General features: G+C 50.0%; 1 protein-coding gene across 2 annotated transcripts; it reads left to right on the top strand.

Moving 5' to 3' along the window:
* The first annotated feature begins 1,447 nt into the window (after positions 1 to 1,447).
* On the top strand, positions 1,448 to 19,994 carry ECSCR (endothelial cell surface expressed chemotaxis and apoptosis regulator). Of its 2 annotated transcripts, none has more exons than XM_063168345.1 (11): positions 1,448 to 1,555; positions 11,052 to 11,093; positions 11,606 to 11,656; positions 13,047 to 13,163; positions 13,630 to 13,683; positions 15,495 to 15,563; positions 16,095 to 16,193; positions 16,968 to 17,066; positions 17,626 to 17,662; positions 18,746 to 18,845; positions 19,356 to 19,994. In XM_063168345.1, exons 1-11 carry the CDS (start codon positions 1,504 to 1,506, stop codon positions 19,362 to 19,364), a joined length of 729 nt encoding a protein of 242 aa, XP_063024415.1. In that variant the 5' UTR covers positions 1,448 to 1,503; the 3' UTR covers positions 19,365 to 19,994. The 2 variants fall into 2 exon arrangements, with proteins under 2 accessions (XP_063024415.1, XP_063024414.1); XM_063168344.1 differs by having other exon boundaries at positions 18,746 to 18,929.
* Positions 19,995 to 21,219: the final 1,225 nt, after the last annotated feature.

The following is a 21,219-nucleotide window of genomic DNA, read 5'->3' as shown; positions in this document are numbered from 1 at the left end:
TTACCTGCAGCTCTCAGCAGACAGGCTGGGGTGAATATTTGGGCTCTGTCCTTCCTGCACGTGGGGACGACACGGTGGGAAATGCCTCTTCCCATCCAGCCGAGCATCCAGAACAGATTCAACTGCGTGTGAGCTTCTGGGTATTTGCACTCATTTCAGGATCCAGTAAAACCTTAATCTACAGCATAATCTCTGAGCGTCACATCTGTGCAAGGGACAAAAGGATGGGGGGGCTGCTGGCAGGGGGTTTGTCCCAGCCAGGCTGCTGTGGAGGCCTCCAGCCTTGGGCCTGGTGGTTTTCTTGGGGATTTGGAGAGGTTGGAAGAGACCCACGGAATGTGAGGAGCGGTGCCATGCACGGGGGATGATTCTCTCCAGTGCTGCTGGAGCAGGGGGCAATGTTGCTAGATGTGGCAACAAGGATCCTGCTGGCAGCATAGGACACCCTTGATGTTCTCCATGCAGTGAAGGAGAGTCTCCTTGGCCTTTGGCTGAGGCTCTGTGGCTTTTGGGGGCTGTGGGAGGGGACTGGAGCAGCCCTTCAGACCAGCAGACAGAATCAATCCTCTGGCTTTGCATCCTGAACACCCACACAGAATCCCTGAGAAGGACACAGAAGCCTTTCCTAGGTGGGAACACTAAAATGCTTCTCCTCCTGCAAACACCACTGACACCCAGCACAGGACAAACCAGAACCTCTGGGGCTCCCACTGTGACAGGCAGGACCTGCACAGAGCAGCACAACACAAGGTCAGGGCCAAAAAACCAAATCCCTGAGCCCCTTGGGCTGGATGGGGCAGAACCAGCCCAATTTTCCAGTTCCTGCCCTTCTCCAGGAACTGGGAATGGGGTAGATTCAAGCCCAACATGTGCTGTGTGCTGCCTGAAGAGGAGCATCCCAAAACCACCATCCCAAAGCCACCATGCCAAGGCCACCATCCTAAGGCCACCATCCCAAAGCCACCATCCCGAAGCTGGCATGTCCCAGCACCCAGACTCGCTGGGGCTGCCCAGGGAGGCACAGGGCACAGGGCAGGCCCAGCTGCTGAGCCACCCTGGCCCCACAAGGAGCAGTAATCCCTAAATTCCTCACGGATGTGTAAGAACCCCTCTCGGGTGGCAGGGAGGCTCCTCCAGCAGCTCTGACCCAGGGAGGCAGATGTGGGGAGTGGGACCTGAGGCACATTGCCCCACACACAAAACACCTCCCAAAAAGCCCCGGCACCGCACGGGAGCCGCCGAGGCCCAGCCGGAGCAGGGCATCCCTCCGAGCGGGACCGAGCCCCGGCAAAGCCCGGCCAGGTTTCCTCCGCCGTCTGTGAGCGATGGCTCACATCCTCCCCGGCCATAATGGGCTGAAAAACACAGTTCCCCTGTGGATTGAGCCCGTTTCCTCCTATTCTTTGACAGGAAGCTGAGCGAGAGTCAGCCCGGGCAGGCGAATCGCTGCTGCGGTCCCTCCCGGGATGGCCAGAGCTGCGCCAGGCTCGGAGCAGCGCGGAGATGCCGCTCCCGTCCCTCCGCGCTCTGCTCGGGCTCCTCCTGCTGCTGCCAGGTGAGAGCCGGGCTCGCACGGGGGATCTGGGGGGTCCGGGTCACGGGGGGCTCCAGAGGCAAGGCTGGAGCTGCCACTGCAGCCTCGCAGCTCGGGGGTGGCAGCCGGGCTGCCGGGGAAATCGTGGCTTTGTCAGGTTCACAGGGATGGTTGGGCACTGCTGGAATACAAGGATTTGTTTGCAGCTTAATGAAAGGAGTGTTTCTGCTGAGGCGTTGGGAGTAAGTGACTTTTGTCAAGTAAGAGTCAAGGTGGAATGTTTCAATGTACAGGACATTGTTTTCCTCAAAAATACTTTTTATTTGCACTTTTTGCTCTCATTAGTATCAATACAAAGCCCCACGTGCGAGGCTCGTGCAGAGCACATCTCGTCCTTGCTGTAATAATTCTGCTGCTTTGGGGTAATTATTCTTTAACTTCTGTTTCCCATCTGAGTCGAGGTGTGGGATGAAGGAGCTGGTTTCCTGCTCCAAAGGATGACAGGTTGCTTTTCCCTGAATTGTCAGGCCCCTCTTCCCTTGCTGACAGCTGTAGTAGCTGGGAGCTGGAATACATTCAAAGGAATATAAAATAATGTGTCTCCAACTCGAGGTTTTATCATTAAACCATAGAAGCTGCCTCAGGTTACAGCCACTGTGCTGGTAATAATGGGATTTTTTAAAGGCAGAGAATCATAGAATGGTTTGTGTTGGAAAGGAAAGATCATCTCATTCTGCAGAATATAGAAAGCAATTCGGTTTGTAGCTATATAATTCCATGAAATAAGAGCACATGGATTGGAAATTTTCTCTCTTCATTAGAGGCCAACACTGCTGCCTTCAGCAGAGGGGGGATTTGTGTCTGAGATCAGAGCAAGGATCACACCAGGGGGCTCTGAGCACCTTGGCCTCCCTGTGACACTCCTTAATGCCCACCCAGAATGCTGCTTTTCCTTTTAAATCTGCTCAGAAGGGCTTTTATGGGACCGCAATGGCACAGAGGGGGTCAGGCCCCTTCCCTGGCTGGGCTGCACCACGCCAAGGTCCATGGATGGGAATCCCAGAATCCCAGAATCCCAGCTCCCAGGAGCACCCAGTGCTGCAGCACAGGTGGAGGGGATGCCACCCTCCATCCTTCTGTCCTCTCAAAGCCACCTGCCTAAAATCAGGGGCAGGGACCGTCCCCCTGCATGCTCACAGCACTGTCACACCTCTCCCACCAAACCAGCCCTCCCTGGCATGTCCTGCCTCCCTCTTCTGTGTTCCAACAGCCCCAAAATGGCTTTTTAATTTCATTTTTAATTTTACAGCAAGGCCCAAAGGTGGTGCAGCCCCTGGGGAAGCTTCTGCACAAGGCAAAGCAGCAGCTTAGGCAGCTTAGGCAGTCAGGCTTTGTGGTGCCACTGGTTTCCCAGCACACCCAGCAGCTGGAAAAGGGAATTAGGGGCTCTGGAACAAGGCTCCCTGCCCTGGGGGAGATGGATGTAACCATGAGGAGACATAGAATCTGCTTAGGCTGGACACTAACACCTGCCTGGTCCTACACAGGTCTTTCTTGCTTTTGCTTGGTGCAAATTCAGTATTTTATTAATTTAGCATTTCCTAAATTAAATTTCTCCATTCTCATGGTTATTTCTGAAGGGAGGTTCAAACAAGGGAATTTCAAACTGTTATTTTGAAATTGCTGAGTTGGGAAGGTCTGGCACATTTCCAATTTGGTTTTCCTCCCCCTAGAAACACTTAGCAGAAAATTTATCCAAACAAACCTCTTCCTATAGACCCTTTCCATTACAATGGGCAGGCATTTCCCAGACAAAAGATTTCCACTGCAAAAATTCCTCCTCAAAGCTGATGGAAACCCAGCAGGATTTCCCACTGTTGTTGTTCCATCCACTGCTCTCCTTATCTGTGCCACAGCCTGTGGATGGATAATGCCATGAGAAATGTGGTATTTCAAAAGCAGACATGTGTTTTGAGATATATTTTTATATAATCAAAAAGATGGGGTGTAGCTATAGGACAGGCACCCAGATTCCAGACTTGCATCCTCAACCCAGAGCATCCTAAAGGAGATTTCTCAGCCAAGGGCGAGGCTAGCCCAGCCCTGAGGTGCTGCACAAGGAAGAGAAAGCAGGAGGTGGTTTGGAGAAATGTTTGCTCACACAACAAACTGCTCCCTTCGGTAACACAAAACCCCTCGGTGCCTCTGCAGCTCTGCCTGCAGCAGCTTCCAGGAATTCTGTCCCATTTACAATAGGTGAGTCAACAACAGGTGTCCTTGCAGGAGGTGGTGCTGCTGTCCCAAAGGCAGGAACGTTCCTGCTGGGAAGCCAGGCTGGGGCAGGGAGCTGGGACTTCTGCAGGACCAGCAAAGTCCCAGCTGGGAGCTCTCCTGGCCCCAGCTCCCAGAGGAGCCCACCCAGCACCACCCAACCACCTCAGCAGGGGAGAAGCTCCCATCTGAGTCCAGAGCAGGCAGCAGCATGGGCAGAGGGATGGAGCCAGGCTGGGAGAGCTGGGGGTGCTCACCTGGAGAGGAGAAGGCTCCAGGGAGAGCTCAGAGCCCCTTCCAGGGCCTGAAGGGGCTCCAGGAGAGCTGGAGAGGGACTGGGGACAAGGGACAGGACAAAGGGGAATGTCCTTAAGCTGAAGGAGGGCAGCTCTGCAGGTGGGGTCTCAGCCAAGCAGGGCAGAGGGGCAGAACCCCCCCTGCCCTCTGCCCACACAGTGGGGATATGAGATGTGGGCATATATGAAGAGTTAGGAAATGTGGGAGCAAAACCTGGGTCATTCACCCAAAATCTGGACTCAGATGAACTATCAGGCCAAGATGCTTTACCTGGCCTGTGGCTGTTGCCTCTGTGAGACTGGAACCTCTTCCAGGCAGGGATATCCTTCAAGTGCTTCCCTGGCACTCAAGCCAGGACACTCAAGAAAAGCAGGTAGAAAGAACAGGAATGATGAATTTTTATTCTCTCTCAACAATGTCTGTCCTATTCCATAGCATTTCTAAGTCAGCATTTCTTATCTCAAAGTTCACATACAGATGCATACTATGATACCTTTTATCAAGCTTTGAAAATTCTCTACAAATCCATTTCTTACAAAATCCCTTAGCCACCAGCCCCTTCCACAACTTGTGTCCTGAACCAGTCCCAGCAGATCACATTCCTGCTTGGTGGTTCATAAACACCAGAGAGCAGCACTCAAATAAACATAGGGAATCTCAGAATCCCTGGAAAGAATAATCAGTTTGGGAAAAAAACTTGGAAAATCTCCTCTGTGAAGTGCTTTGAGCTCTGCTAATAAATAATATTATTTAAAAAACTGTAGGTAGGCAGAAAGCACAGGCTGGGCTCTGGGTCCCATCAAGCCTGGATTGGTGGTGCCCCCATTTTTCATTTGCCCTGGGCATGGAGTGATTTCCCCTCCAAAATCCCAAACCCAGCTCCAAACCTGAGGAGCAGCAGGGCCAGGAGAAGGACAGGACCCAGATCACCAGAGCTCTAAAATAAACAGCTGGGAGGGTGATGGAGCAGCAGCCTGGTGGAGCAGGGGTGGTGCAGCCAGGAGAAAAGCCAGGCTGCTTTTCCTTCCCTTCACATGGAAAAAGCAGCCCTGGGTAGCACAGGGGTGCAGCAGAGCTGCTCCATGCTCGCAGCTTCCCCACATTGTTTGTCTCCCGGGTTCTTTCTGCATCCAAGTGGGTTTTAATTGCCTCCCACTAAGATCTGCTTCCAGACTGGCTCACCAGAGCGGAGCAGGGAATGTGGTGCTTGGAGAGGATGCCCAGGCCCAGCCCTTGAGGACGGGCAGAGGAAGGCAACGATTAATTTTAATTGCTGATGAGATCCGGGATTAATTCCTGGCTCTCTTAACTTTCCGTAACACTTTGACTGAGTCATTACAATTCAGAACCACTTGGCAGCCAGTTGCCAACCCCCCCATGCCATTTGGGAATTAGGCACTTGAACACTTGTGTGGATCTGGCCCTGATTTGGGCTGTCAGTTATCCACCCTGCAGAACAACACTTTTCCTCTATCTCCTCCACAATTCCCACCCCACCTGTTCTGCTCTGAGACCCTCAAGGCAGAGACACCTTATTTAGGCACTTAATAAAACAGGGCCTAGGCTTTGGCAGGACTCTCTGCTTTCTAGGTTTCCTAAAAGAGGATTTTTTTTCCACGTGGAAGTCCTAAGCACTGAGTGTTGCTCACTGCTGCTGTGTTTCACCCAGGAAACAGCTGCACCTGTGTTAAGTGGTTGGTGGTTTTTATTTTGTTTTGGGTCATCTGATAGAAATGCCAATATCTGAGTTGCAGAGCCTATTTTTAGCTTGTTGGATCTCTTTCCTGAAAGTGTTTTCCAGCACAGGGTGACACAGAGGTGCAGCCCTGCCCTGTGGGCTCTGCAGGTGGGACGTCCCCCAAAACTGCCAGGGAAGGGACGAGTCCAGGTTCCTGGTCACTGGGAATAGATGCTCCCTCCCCATCAGCAGTTCTGGGTGGACAGGAGCAGTCCCTGTGACTCCACACCAGTGCCAGAGATCCTCCCCAGTGACTCCAGCCCTCCGTGAAGACAGGCTGGACACCACAAGCCTGCCTTGAGCCTGATCTAAACCCTGCTGAAGCCTTTCCAACAGCTGGCTCAGGTCTCTATAGGAGGCCCTGCAAAATTTGGGGCTTTAAAGTAGTCCCTCTCTTTGGTCAGCAGCTGGAAAAACCATGCTTTAAATTGTCACTGGGAATAGATGCTCCCAGTCTACAATTGCCAAAAGCAATACCAAAGCAGGAATACCTAAAATTCACCTGTCTTTTGGTCTTTTGGTTGGCATCACCCTCTTTGTGCTGAGGAGTGAGTGGGGTGAGCTGCTGGCTTTGGGAATATCTCAGCTGCCATGAGAGAAGGCTCCAGGTCAGTCTAGACACACCTAGCCCCACAGAAAAACAACTGCCAAGAACAGAAATCCAAAATTCTCCTGTTTACCCTTTGGAAAAATTACCGGGAGAGCAGCGAACGCAGTGAGCATAGTGCAGCTGCCGCCCCGACCTGCAGCTCCCGTGCCTAACTGGGACTTTCCCATGACAGCACGAGCACAAAGCCCTATTTCCCATGGTAAATCCCTCAGCCAGCTCCCAGTCCCCACCCAGAACTGCACAATCCAGCTGTAAATCCTTTGCACCCAAACACGCAACGAGCTCCTTGGCAGTGCTTGCCCTTGTGGAGGGGCTTTGATGTTTATTGCACTTCCAGCTGCGCCAGCTGTGTCCTGATTATTGCTGGGAGCTGTTTCTGCAGCCAGGGCTCTCTGTGCTGGCAGCAGCCCTGGGAGGGAATTGTTTCCAGCTCCAGGATCCCCTGGGGTATCTGCAGGGAGCTGTGACACGTGGCGCTTGCGTTCACCCCACGCTGCTGCCCTGCCCCACCATGGGAGCTGGGTCTCATCCTGCCTTGCACAGATCCATCCTGCTCCTGTGGAACTGGGGATGCTGAGCACCCTCCCCAAAGGAAAACACCCACTAGAACAGGGCTTTTGCTTATTTGAGTTGGCAGGGAAGGCACAACAAGCAGCAGCAGCAGCAGCCAGAGGCCGCAGCCAGGCCGGCTGCGCTTTGCAGTGAGTGTGGATGTGTTTAGAGAAGGCCAGGCCGTTTATTCCGGAGCACAATGCCAGGAGGGATCTCCAGCCCTCAGCCTCTCCAGAGCCAGGCAAGCATCAGCCCAGCCACAGCAGCTCTGGGAACTGAGCAGTGGGGAAAAATCTGCTTTTTCATCTTTTTTACAATAATCACGAGGTTTAGGTTTGCAAGCAGAGAATTTCAGAAGGTCTCCAGTGCGACCCTCAGTGACAGGAGGAGCTGCAGTGAAGAAAGTGTTGAGTACAATAATTTCCTCCTGTCCAAGGGATGCTGGAGCTGGCCCATGGATTGTCCCACCAGGGATGGCAGAGCAGGGCAACGTCACCTCCCTTGCCCTCAGCTTCCTCCCATCCCCAGAGGCTATGTTCAATAGATTTCTCCTCATCTGCACCAAAAATGATGGAATAAATGTCCAGCTGAGCACCTTCCTTTTCCCTTTCCCTTTGGCAAAGGCTGAATGCAGACAGCAGCTCTTTATTCAGCAATTCTGGTTGCTTCCACCATGTCCATGAAAAAGTACCTGGGAGCATTTCTATAAGTGTGCCACAGCTACTTCTCCCCTCAGGAAAACATGGCAATGGGTCCTGCAAGGAATTTTGGAGAAAGGGGAGCTGTGTGAGTCTGGCAGCTGCTGGAGGATGTTGACCCCCAGGACAATCTCAGCACTTTATTTTTTGTGCTGAATGTAGAGAGTATCTTAAGGCATTTGCAAACCAATGTCCAGAATCATCCTCCTTCCTCAAAAGAAGCATCTCTACCTCTTGAGGAAGGGCAAACGTGTGCCTAAAACATTTTTTTTTCCCCATTATATTAATCGATTTAGTAGGTGATGGTACAGCTGCCCATAACCCTGTCTCTTACTGCCCTGATGCCTTGTGAAGGCCGACCTAGAACAGAGGCTGGACAGAGCTAAAGAATAAAGCAGGGATTTATTAGGAGGCCTCAATGGATCCACCTTGGGCAGCACAAGAGCCCAGCCAGGGCTGCACCCAAGATGAACCAAAATGGTCACAAAATGGACAACCAGTCATGGAGTCTGTCACTTTGATCAGTTCTGCTCCATTAGCATCTTGGAGTTCATTGTCCAATTCCAGCTCTGGCCCATGCAGTCCCATCCTGCTTGTTTATCTCTCCTCAGCCCACGTTGTTTGTGCTCTTGGGCCTGAGATTTGGATCATTTGTCCTTGGTGCCCAGCTGGAGCAGGAATTGTTTTGTCTCCCTGCTCTGTGCACAGAGCTCACCATCCCATAATATGAAGCCCAGGCCCACACAGCAAAGCAGCATCTTTAGAATCTGAAAATATAAAAGCTAAAACCTGAAGCATCACCCTGATGCTCCTTTAAGTTGCTCTTCAAAACCCCCAGGGAAGGATATCCCATAAATTCTCCAACACAATCACCTCACTAGCCCTGTGCTAAAGCAGGTTCCTATTTCCCAGCCTCCATTTTCCTTGCTGCACATAAAGGTCCTTAGTTCCTGATCTGATCCTGCTCCAAATGGAGTTAGAAAATCAACCAGTCCCTTCCTCTCTGTGTGTTTAAAGACCTGATCCTGACTCCTTTTTCATGGATTGAACAGGACAGTTTTCTCAGCCTGCTGCCCAGTAAATCAGAAAAGAAAAACATTTAAAAGGTCTGAAAAGTCCAGTCTGATTTTCACAGCCAAGCCATGTCTGGGAATAAACCACATTTTATTACATGTTCACCATGGTTTACACGCTTCCTGTCTGGCTGGGATCATTGTCATAAAGCCTCAGACACAAAAACAATTACAGCTCCAGAGCAATTCCATGAGGAAAATGAGATCAATCAGGAACTTGTTACACCCAGAGGGTTCTGAGGGTGAGCTCTGAGCCAGAACCACGCTCAGTGCTCAAGGTCTCCCTCCAGACACCCCTTCCTGCCCAGGCCCTCTGCCTCCCCAGGCACCAGCAGCTCATCGACCTGCCCCTGAGCTCATCTACACCACCCCTACAGCTCCTGGCATCAAATCCTGCAGTCACAGAGTGGCTTGGGCTGGGAGGGACCGTGAAGCTCATCTCGTCCCACCCCTGCCATGGCAGGAGCACCTTCCACTGTCCCAGGGTGCTCCAAGCCCTGTCCAGTCTGGCCTTGGGCACTCCAGGGATCCAGGGGCAGCCACAGCTGCTCTGGGCACCCTGTGCCAGGGCCTGCCCACCCTGCCAGGGAGAATTTCCCTCCAGGAGAGCAAGTTTGGCTGAAACGGGCACTGCTGTGCCCTGGCTGGTGCTGCCCTGGCTGGACCCTCCCCTGCACACCCTTTAAAGGCACTGCTCCACCACAGAGCCCTGAGGCACCATGAGGGGAAAGTGTGCTGGAAGGATTCAACCTTCCCTGCTGTTCCTTTCTCCCCAAATCCCTTTTCTCCCGTGGGACTCTGGTGAGATGGATCACCAGGGCAGTCAGATTCAGCTGCTTTCTCTACCTGTGGTGTCATTTCTGTCATTAAACTTAACCACAGAGAGCACCAGGGTCACCATCAATAACCATTTGAAAATCCCAATTAGGATGTGCATTCCAGCAATGACAGACTCAAAGTCACCTTCCCAAAGTTAAACCAGCTGGGTTGGATTTGAGCATTTAAAGTGTATTTACATTTTTCAGGTCTTGTCCTCGAGTGTGGAGCATTTCTTTCTCCCATTTTCAAGGGCAGCATTTTTAATTGCCATCTCATCTAACCCTTGGGGTCGGACTACATGACCTTGGAACTTCACTTCCATACTAAAACACTCTGCTCTGTGACTCCATGAGCACAGGACCCCTGGAGCTGGGGGGGAAAACATCACAGATGCTGAGTGTGATGGTGGTCTCACGGGTCCCAGGACGAGGGAAGACATGAGAATCTGACTCTATGTTTCAGAGGCTGATTTATTATTTTATGATCTATATTATATTAAAACTATACTAAAAGAATAGAAGAAAGGATTTCATCAGAAGACTAGCAAGCAAAGGAGAAAGAATGGAATGATAACAAAATCCTGTGACTGACCGAGACAGTCCAGACAGCTGGACTGTGATTGGCCATTGATTACAAACAACCACATGAGACCAATCCCAGATGCACCTGTTGCATTCCACAGCAGCAGATAACCATTGTTTACATTTTGTACCTGAGGCCTCTCAGCTTCTCAGGAGAAAAAATCCTAAGGAAAGGATTTTTCATAAAACATGTCTGTGACAGCTGACAGTAGGAAATGTGAGGGATTGTGGCAGGGATGCTTTGTCATGAATCCAAAAGAAAAGCAAACAAATAAACCAAACAAAGCTCCCTTTCAGCTGAGGAACTGGGGATCCAGGGAACACCTACATAGCCTTGTATGGACCTGCAGGACAACCCAGCCCTACAGGTCAGGCAGCTCCTGAGGGCTGCAGCTCCCTCCAGACTCAGTTTCCCAGGACACACAGGATAGGAAGGAGAGCAGTCCCACCAGCTCCTGGAAGCCTTTACAAACCTCATTCATCCATTCCTCAAGGGAACAAAGTGTTCATCTGTGTGTCTTACCTCTGAACAGCTCCAGAGCACAGGACACACACCCTGCTGTGCCAGGGCTGGGCTGAGGCAAACAGCTCAGGGGAGGGAATGACCCCATGGATTTCTGTGGCCCCTCTAAAGGGGAGGAGGATGTTTATCCTGGCTGGATAAACTCCACTACTAATCTACTCAGAGCCTGATAGTTTTACACTCAGTAAAACTTCTTTGCTACTACTTCTCTGCTAAAGCTTTTGGGGCAATCCCATATTTCTGAATCATTTCAACAGAAGATGAGGAAAAGCCAAACCCCACAGGGAACAAGATCAGCAGTGTGTTAGTGACCGCCACAGATCAGCAGCACTCACCCTCTGCTCTTTCCTTTCAGGTTCCACAGCTCCCACAAACTCCTCCACCCCTGCTGGAACAGGTACCTCTGCTTGTGGTGTGCTTTATGTGTCTGTTTGGACGTGGATGCACGGGGAAATGGGGGGATGCAGATTTGGGGAGAAGCCCCAAATGGGACCCTGATTCCAAACTCCCATCTGTTGAGGGATCTTCTCCCAGGATCCTGCCTCTGCCTGCCCCATCCATCAGCAGGCACCCCCAGACCTGCAGGGGACATGGAGGGCACTGTGCCCCAGGGCTGACCTGCCTTGGCTCCCCTTTGTTCAGAAGGGAAGGAGGCTGTGTCCCAGGAAGCCTGGGGAAGGCAGAGGGATCCTGCCTGCTCTTTGCTTCCTGTTCCCTAGCAGCAGTGGATCCATGGAGCTGGTCCCTACAGCCACACCAGGGACAAACCCTCTCCTCAGCATCTCTTGTTCCCCTCACCCTTTCTGCTCTCCTTGGCTACCATGGCCCCTTTCTGATCCATCCTCCAACCCTCCCTGTGGGATCCCACAGCCTGGAAATGTCACCTCTGTGCCTCTGCTTGTGTTCCAGGTCCATCCCAACCAACAGCACCCAGCCCTGAAGCCAAGAACCACAGCCCAGGTAATGCTCAGCTGGAGGCTGGCCTGGGGACATCCCAGTGGGGAACTGGCCTGGGGACATCCCAGTGGGGAACTGGCCTGGGGACAAACCAGTGGGGAACTGGCCTGACCTCAGTCCAGCTGGGCCACCCCACAGTAACTGGGGCTGTGCAGGGGACACTGGTGAGGAGGAAGGAAATTTTGTGGTGTCAGAGCTTCTGATCCAGCCAATTCACCTCACAGGGATCAAGGCACAGGTGTGAGCAAAACCAGGGGGAAAAAAAAAATCACTAAATTGAATAGGGAGAATGAGATCATCATAGAGTGGTTTGGGTTGGAAGAGAGTTTAAAGCTCATCCCATTCCCCATGGGCAGGGATGCTTTCCACTATCCCAGGCTGCTCCAAGCCCTGTCCAAGCTGGCTGATCTTTAAGATCCTTTCCAATCCAAGCCTTCCTATGATTTTTGATATGTACAGAAAACCAATTACACAAGAAATGATCTCTCCAGCTCCATGTCTGTTAGTGTCCACTTTGATATTTGGAGACAGATCTCTTCCTGCTATATGTCAGGGAAAAAACTAAATGTAAACATAGCTACCCTTCCAGGAGAATCCCAAAAATATCAAGGAATAAGATCTCAAAAAGATCTCTGCTTCTGCTTCCAAGCCTTGCAAAAAAAAAAAAAAAAAAAAAAAAAAAAAAAAAAAAAAAAAAAAGAGAGAAACTTAAAACTTCATCCTAAATTCTAATATTTCACTGAAGCATTTGGATAAAGGGGAAAAAACCCCACCACACTAACCTTGAAACCATTTCACCATTTTCTCAATTTATTGTGAAGCCAAGAGCAGGCTTGGCAAGGAAGTTTCCTATAAATTCCCAGCTGGTATCCACTGTTCCCTGCAGAGGGATTATTGAAAGCTTTCCCCCTCACATCTTGCTCTGGATCAGGGGCAGTTTGGAGCAGGCTGAGGCAGAGGATGGAGCCTGCAGACCACTTGAAGAGCTGAATTATTTGTGCTTGGAGACTCTCAGTGAATGAAAGGTGGAAGTTGGCATTTCAGAGCAATGGAAATGCTCACGTGGTGCCAGGCAGCTGCAGGCAGGTCAAGTGTGTGGTGACAAAAACACCTTCACTTTTCACAGCAGGGAAAGCAGCAGTGGCAGACCCTGACTTTCTCCTCGTGTTTGCTGAGCTCTGCCAGCTCAGCATCTCCTCACAGCGAAAAGAGCAAAAGGAAATTCCAAAGTACAAGAGCTCCTTGACTCTGAGCAGGATGAAGGCTGTTTCCATGCTTCCCCTAGCAGATGATTCCTAACTCTCAAGAAATTTGAGGGCTCTGCAATAGCTGTGCCCTCTCCAAGCTGTTTCTGAGCTGAACCTTTTGAAGTAACACCACAATTTCTCTACAGAGCCATCAGTAAAATCAACACCAGCGACCAAACTGAGCCTCACCTCTGTGGGTCAAACTCCTACAGCCAAACCCTCCCCCACCACCACAACAACTCTGACAGCAATCACTGAGAGAGGTAAGGATGGAAAACTCAAATATTTGCTCAGGCAGGGCCTGTTTGTGCCTCCCTCCTTATCCAAGCCAAACTGCAGGCATCAGAATATTGGGCCTAGTCCACACTGTGCTGCTATTCAGCAATTCTGCAAATATTGAATTTCTCAGAGTTTTTTTTTTGCTGAAAGAGCAGCTCATTTCAGCTCCCCAGATGGACACAGCCAGGCCAAGCCCATATGAGAAAATCCAGATGGTGGTTTATCAAATATTGGAGCAGCTCCAGTCTCCCCAGGCTCCCTCTCCCAAGCTCACCCATCAGGTACACTCTGAGCTGAATCCACTCCTGGCTACCTGGCCATCCTGATGTCTGTGTGGAGAGACAAATGCAAATAAAGATTTTTACTCCATGGACACCCAGCAGCTCTCCACAGTGGAACCTGTAGTGGCTTCCCAAGTTAATTGTCCTTTCCCATGTTTTCTTTATCTAGATGATAAGTCCAGTGGAAACAGAAGCACGGCAGCTCCTTCTCCAGCACCTCAAGGTACTTTGTCCTTTTAGAGGCTAACAATAAGATCAGATCATTTGATGGCAATCATTGGCACAGGTTCTGTAAGCACGAGTCTCTTTTGGGGAGTGAGCCATCCAAAATCACATCTGGTGTCTTTATAAGCAGTGATAAAACATGAGATAAATGCTCTTAACATCCTTGAGCAGCCAAACAATGGATGTATGTTTAGGAGAGGGAAGCCTTTGAAAATCTTTTAAAATAAATATAAATTTGCTTTTGACAGTTTGCTTAACCCAATCTGTAAGCACAAATTAGAGAATTCAGTAAGAGTTTTCTCAGAATAAGGGCAGAATCCAAGTGACTGGAAAACTGAAATCTGACAGCTGAGCTGACTCTCCATTAAAAATTCAGCCCCAAAAATCTGCAGTGGTTAAGAAAGTGCTCTACCTCTGCAAGTACCTCTCAGATCTCCAAACACAAGCAAGGTGAGGAAGCTGTGGTCAGCTGTGCCCACACAGATGCCCACCCAGCATGGCTGTGCCCAGCTAAGCCAGGAGCCCTTTGCTCAGAGCAGATTGCTGTCCACTCCAGCCCTGATTTACCACTGAGAAGCTCCACACATCTTTGAATAAAGATGCTGATGCTTCCAAAAGCCATGTCTCCCATTGTGTGAGACCCAACATTTCCCACGGATGGGGTATCCGTGCCAGGCTCAGCAAACCACAGCTTCTGCCTGTGGCTAGAAGAACAATTTTAGAATTAAACAAAGAATTTGATGAGTGGGCAAAAAACTGTACAGCAGCAGACTCTGCTTCTCCAGACTGTTCTGCTCCTTGTGAAATAGCTAGATTCATTATTTCATGCCTTTTCCCCTTTTCCTGACTTTTGGCAAAATGCCATTCCAAATCAGGGATGTTTGCTGTGGGACAGGACCTGGGTTCAGCAGCTCCCCAGGCAGTGCAGGAGCTGTGCACACCTCTCCAGGCACCACAAACCCTTGGCCAGCCCTGCTGCTGGGAGCCTGGGCATGGGAAAGCAGGGAAGAAGATCCTGCTTGACCTACAGATGATCTTGTGAAGCTGTGAAGTATCACTTTGAGTCTCCTGACAGGGCCTGTAGCTGCTCATTAAGGTTGATGCAGACACTCTGGCTGTTCAACAACAGCCTGGAGGCAGCAAAGGATATTTCTTTTCTGTTCAAGTAAAACACACGGGCTGGCTTCACATTTCCTTGCACAGGCACTGGAAGCAGCTGTCACAAACCAAGCAGCTTCACACAAGCCAGTTTATCCCACTGAGAACTGGAGTCCTTGCTTGGACAATCCTGTGTGCTGCCACAGCTAGACTACCTATGGTGTACAAGTTAGCCCAACTCAAACAGGTTTAATTACTTCTAGACAACCCAGCATAGCAAATCCATTCACTTCAAGTCCAGGGACAAGCCAAACACTCAATCCACACCTAAATTCTGCAATATTTTTTCCCCTAATCTGACTTATTTTAAAGTCCCAATTTTCATGACCTACAGCACATCTATAACCTTCCCAGCTCAGTCTTCCAGCCTTGCTTTGCTGTTTCTGCCCCAAACCTGTAACTGGGACTGCAGACCCTAAAGAGTTCACAAAAGGGGATTTGAATTGTGGTTCCCTAGGTTTCCATTTGGACATGGAAAATGGGACAAAATATGTTTGGTGGGAAGCTTTTAGTATGGAGGTGGGAATATTAATTCCAGGTTTTCCCAGATATCACTGGCACTATTGTGAATCCATTCTCCTCTCCATCAATTCCTTTGGTTCTGGAATGTCACTGGAGGTCAATGCTCACATTCTGTGTCTCTCTGTGCAGGTCAGGATCCCATGAGGAATGAGAGCACCACAACATCAGCGATTCAAGGTGCTTCCTCCTCACAGACAGGTGATTCCTGCTCCATATTTTATATTCCTCTGCACTGCCAGCAGCAAGGCCATCACACAGCTGTCTTCAAGGCAGCATGGACACCAAGGATTTCCTGAGGGGTGATGAACATCCCATCCAGCCCTTGAAAAGCCTGTAAAGCTCTGCAGAACAGCACTTCAGGGCAACCTCTTGAGCCTGGGAACAGCAGGAAAGGTGCCATTATGGCAAAAGGTTGTAAAAGCAGGAAGGCTGGACAAATTCCCTCCTCAAACACAGTGCCAGTGCTGACTCTGACCTTTCCCCACTGGGGTCCCAGAAGGAAACCCTGTGGGTGCTCTCAGCTTGTCCATAAAAGGGGCCCCACCAAGGCAATGATTCCACACAGGTCTTGCTCACTTTGCTGTTAATATTGATGGGCCTGGCCAGAATCCAAACTTGGTCTCTTCATCAAGTGCAAGTGAGAGTAAGGGCCTCTAGGATTGCTAGGAATCCTCTTCCCATCTGTGGAAGAACGACTTTTATGTAAATCTACCTTTCTTCCCTCTGTAGGCACCTCAAAACTCATCACCCCAACACCCAACTCCTTCGGCCAATTGCCCAGTCCCACCCCGACAGACGAGAAATCACCGCTGACAGTGGCAGCTTTTGGTAAGGTCTTGTGCCACCTGGGGGGAGGAGGGGTTCTCTTTCACCAGGTGTCCTGGTTTAGGGCAGTTTTGGGAGAGAAAATGCTGGTTTGGACACCCAACTCCATGAGGCCCTGGCACAGGGTGCCCAGAGCAGCTGTGGCTGCCCCTGGATCCCTGGCAGTGCCCAAGGCCGGGCTGGACACTGGGGCTGGGAGCAGCCTGGGACAGTGGGAGGTGTCCCTGCCCATGGCAGGGGTGGGATGCGCTTTAAGGTCTCTCCCAACCCAAACCATTCCATGATTCCAGGATTCTAAGTCCAAGAGATTCTTAGCAGGACAAATTTCCTGTGCAAAGAATTGAATTATTGAGGCCTGATGTCAGTATCAAATCCACACTTGATTTAAAGTGTCTAAAGATGGTTTATGGGACAGATAACATCACCCACAGCTCTAGCTTGTCTCTCCTGTTACATTACTTATTTATCTGGCTTTACACACTTTTGGGATAAGATTTACCGACTGTAGCAGGAACATACGGACTCTTATCAATCCCCAGTGTAATCAGCTGACTTCTGCCTTCCTGGCACTGCCTTACCAATTAATTATTTATTGATTAAGTATTCATAGCAGCCCTTTGAGGTTAAAACACAGGAGAATAAAGCTATTTGTTCTAACAACTGTTTGCTTCTCTGCCTATTATGAACCATGCTCACATTAATGAAAATATTGATTTCCTGGCCAAGTTTTGATGTCAGTCTCTCTGCTGCTCAGACAGTTCTTTCCTCCATCCCCAGGTGTCATCAGCTTTGTCGTTATCCTGATAGTGGTGGTCATCATCCTGGTCAGCGTGGTCAGCCTGAGGTTCAAGTGCAACCACTCCAAGGACTCTGAAGGTATCTGTCTGAGGGAATCTGTGCTTCCCTAATCAACAAATCACCAGTTTCCATGTGGATCTGGCAATTCCTAAAAGATGCATTGGAAAAGCTTACACAGTGGTAGGGAGGTTTGGAAGCCAGACTGGAACATGGATTGAGCAGTCAGGAATGCAGTGTGACCTCCTCACTAGAGCCCCAGCCCAGCCTCATCTGGATGTGGTCTCAAATTTCCCGCAGCTCAAATTCCAAGAGGTGGGCAGCTCTTCCAGCAAAAATCGTGGAGTTTGGCACTCCTTTTCCTTTAGGAATCCCATTTTCCACGAAGCAGTGCCCAGCAGAGGGCAAGGCTGCTCTGCAGCAAGGCAGAATCCTTCCTAAAGCCCAGCAGGGCCAGCAGTTCCTGCCTGTGTGTTCCCTCAGCTGAAGGGTTTTCTCTAATCAACTCCCAAGTTTCCCCCACAGTGTCTCCAATCTCATTCAGATTTCAGTTATACCCCTGCACAAAGTAATTCAGAATAGAGCTGACTCATTTTATGACTTCTCACCTCTACATCACCACCTGCTTTTCTCCCCCCAGACAAACAGAAACCAGGAACCTCCATGGTATCAGAGAGGTAAGGCTGCTCCTGCCACCCACATCTGATTGAGAGTGCCTGTTTTATCCCAGAGCTATTTTTAGCAAGGAAAAGAATCTGCTTTGGTTATTTCAGGTGGAAGGAATCTTGTCAAAGCATCTTTGAGAGAGTTAGAAAAGCAAAATCAGCTTTGATAACATCTCATCCTCTGATGAAGACATAAATAGATCAATATTTAGGGGGCTCATCTCAAAGCTGAACTGAGAGAAGACTCCCCACCTTCCCAAAGCAGATTGTCTTCCTTGCCTAGCTAGAGCCTTGAGGTCTAAACTCAAGTTTCTGGATCTCAGAGCAGTCTCAGATATCTCCCAAGATGCCCATTACTGTTTCCCAGTGAGAGCAGGACAAAGGAGGCCCAGTTCAGAGACTTTTGGAAGAGAAGCATCAAGCAGAGAATGGTCCACCAGAACCCCATGGTCCATCACTGCTATTCCAGAGGAGAGGCTGAATGTGGGAAAACAGCTGGAAGGGACCAAAACATATTGCTGCTATTTTTCCATCTGATAGTTTCCTAAACCCTGGAAAGGGACACAGGGAGCAAAGTCTGAGAGTATTTAGGTGCCAAATTTGCATCAGCACCAGTGGCCACTAAATACCCTTAATGATCATGATTCAAGGGATCTGAAGCCACTGAGGCAGAACATGCCAGAAAATAGGACAGTGCCTAAGGTTTCCTGATCCCAAAGTCATCCAGCCTCCACTGGCAAAGAATGCACATCCCAGCCCTCAAGATAGGAAAAAAGGGGAATTCCACCTTCCCAAGCCTTGTAACTCCCTAGATGGGCCTGAATCAGTGGGTGGTGGAAACCAAACCTGGTCCCGCACACCAGCCTCGGCCTTGCCTGTTTGTCTCCAGCTCTCTGCAAAGAAATTTTGTCCCTGGAGGTGTCCAAGGAACACCTGGACGTGGCTCTCAGTGCTCTGGTCTGCTTGACCAGGGGGTGATTGCCCAAAGCCTGGACTCGATGACCTTGGAGGTCTTTTCCAACCCCGGTGACCCTGGGATTCTGTGGTTCCCTCTCTTGTTTCCCAGAGTAATCAATTGCCTCCTTTCCTTGGCAGCTGCTCGGCAGACGCGAGCCAGAAGGGGAACAGCATCACTCTGATCTCCATGAAGAACATCAACACCAACAACAGCATGAGCTACCCCCCATCAGAAAAGGTTTCCCTCTTCAGCCTTGCTTTTTAGGGAATCAGCTGGGGATCATTTCTCTGGCTGGATAAGAGCATAAGAGCATGCCTTGAGGTATTTCTTTGCTCTTTTATTCCTTCAAAAATATGACAAAAAAACAGCTGCCACCAAATTTCTAAAGGTCCAAACTGCTTCCAGTGAGCCTGGTGAAAAGTTTGAGTGCCCATCTCAGGTTTAGCTGGGCTGGCTGAACTTTAGGTGCCAATTTTACCTCATTTACACAGGAGACATCACCTGTGGCCATTAAATGGGGAGGTCTATGAGAAATTGAGGTCTCACCCTCCAGCCCAGCTTATCCACTCCTGCCCCTCAGGTGGCTGAAGCACATCCCCATCAGGGCTCTCAGGTCCATCCCACATGAGGAATTCTTATCATTTTCAGTTGGTTTAAAGCTGGGACTGAGTTTGGAAGAACACATTGCTCCAGTGCCTTTGTCAGCCCAGCCAGGCCACTGATGACCACGTTTTGTTCTTTTGGCAGGTGCTATGAAGCCAAGAGCCCAGAGCTTGAAGCTGACACGTGACAACCAGCAGTGGCTTTCTAGGTTCTTTTTATTTTTCCTTCGGGGAAAGAGCAAGGGTGGACTTTATATCTAAATTATTATGTCCTTTCTGATCAGTACATTTACAGTAGTGTCCTACATAGCTTCCCCACCTGGGGCCTAAGGGCTTTCTCCAGTTACAGCCTGCCACACTCAGTGGTTGATATCTAACTCTATTTTTGATATGCCTTCAAACACTCAGATAATTCCAGCAGCAAGAAGCACCAAGGCACCATGCACTCCACTAATAAACCTCTGCCTTAGATGAATGGCCTTTATAGTCTGTGCCAGGCAGTCAGGGGCTCGTTAATCAGCATAGCCCCACGTGGAGCCAGACCTGTGCTTGGGAAAGACTGATCCGAAGCTGAAGGCCTGATGGGACTGAAATGCCCAAGTTTTGGGTCAAATCCCAGCATGACTGCTCAGAGCCCCTTATCCCTGGTGCCCTCATTGTCCCCACAGCAGTGGGATGGTCACATCACATCCCCCTACCTCACAGGGCTGTTGTGAGGCCTCGTTAATCCCTGTCTGTAAATCGTTTTGAAAGCCATGAATTAAAGGTGCTGCTGAAATGCAAATTGCCATCTGAAACACTTTATTATTATGATTATTATTCATAACAAATGAGCTTCAGGAAGGCAGATCGTTATCTCCCCACGTGCTCAGCTGAGTGTAAGGAACAAAGTCCCTGCATAGATCAGGGTTTATCTCAGTGTAAAATGAATGGCCACGAGCAAAACGCTGAACTCCTTCAGCTCCTGGAGTGTGGCAACCCAAGTTTGCCAGGAGAGCGAATTCCAAGCGAAATTCAGGTTGGATATTAGGAAAAAGTTTTTCACAGAAAGAGTGATAAAGTTCTGGAAAGGCTGCCCAGGGAGGTGGTGGAGTCCCCATCCCTGGATGTGTTTAACAAAAGCCTGGATGTGGCACTCAGTGCCATGGTCTAGCTGAGGTGTTGGGGCTGGGTTGGACTCGATGATCTTGAAGGTCTCTTCCAACCCAGTGATTCTGTGAATTCTGTGTGATCTCCACCACTGCTGCCCCAAAGCTTCCTGGGACCAGGAAGAGCAGCATCCCCTTGTGCGATGCAAGAGGCAGCTGTGCTTTGGAGCTGGCAAGGAAATGTTCAGCAAAAAAAAAAAAATGCAACATTTTCAAAGCTCCTGGTAAGAGCCAACACACTTTTAACCTCTGACATCTTCACTGGATAGTTTGATACATTGTTTCTTAATAAATTAAGCTTTTCGGGTAACATTCATGAAAAGTAAAATGTTGTCACTCAGCCAGGCTCCACCAGACTGGTGAATTTCCTTAACACAGAGTCCCAGATAATTCCCAGTTCAATGGACCCAGACAGCTCCACTTCCCAGAGACCTGGCATTCCACACATCAAGCAGAACAAGTAGACTTTTAGTGAAAGTAAAGCTTTAACAAATCTCCCCAGACCTCTGAGATTCCATAGGATCTCACCACTGCTTTAGTTTTCCTTCCTTTGACCTCCTTCTTCCCATAGGCCCTTGAAGGTCTTAAAATGAGGGTGGGCAGGCCCTGGCACAGGGTGCCCAGAGCAGCTGTGGCTGCCCCTGGATCCCTGGCAGTGCCCAAAGCCAGGCTGGATAGGGCTGGGAGCAGCCTGGGATGGTGGAAGGTGACTCTGGCAGGTGGGATGAGGGGAAACCACCAACAGCATTAGCAGTGATGGAAGCAACCAGGAAATGTCTTGTAGTGAGGGGCCAGAACAGGACACAGCCCTGAGGTGCCCCAGCAGTGCCAGCACAGGGACAGGCACTGCCCTGGCCTTGC

Source organism: Melospiza melodia, chromosome 14 (assembly GCF_035770615.1).
Source record: "Melospiza melodia melodia isolate bMelMel2 chromosome 14, bMelMel2.pri, whole genome shotgun sequence".
NCBI classification, from domain to species: domain Eukaryota; kingdom Metazoa; phylum Chordata; class Aves; order Passeriformes; family Passerellidae; genus Melospiza; species Melospiza melodia.
The sequence above is the reverse complement of the archived record's forward strand: the minus strand, read 5'-3'. Positions and strand labels throughout refer to the sequence as shown.

Bases quoted from the DNA above. Each gene is read 5' to 3' on its own strand.
- ECSCR (XM_063168344.1), top strand. From the start codon at position 1,504: ATGCCGCTCCCGTCCCTCCGCGCTCTGCTCGGGCTCCTCCTGCTGCTG. The intron at 11,657-13,046 runs GTAATGCTCAGC...ATTTCTCTACAG, and splicing joins AGCCAAGAACCACAGCCCAG to AGCCATCAGTAAAATCAACA. The intron at 15,564-16,094 runs GTGATTCCTGCT...TTCCCTCTGTAG, and splicing joins TGCTTCCTCCTCACAGACAG to GCACCTCAAAACTCATCACC.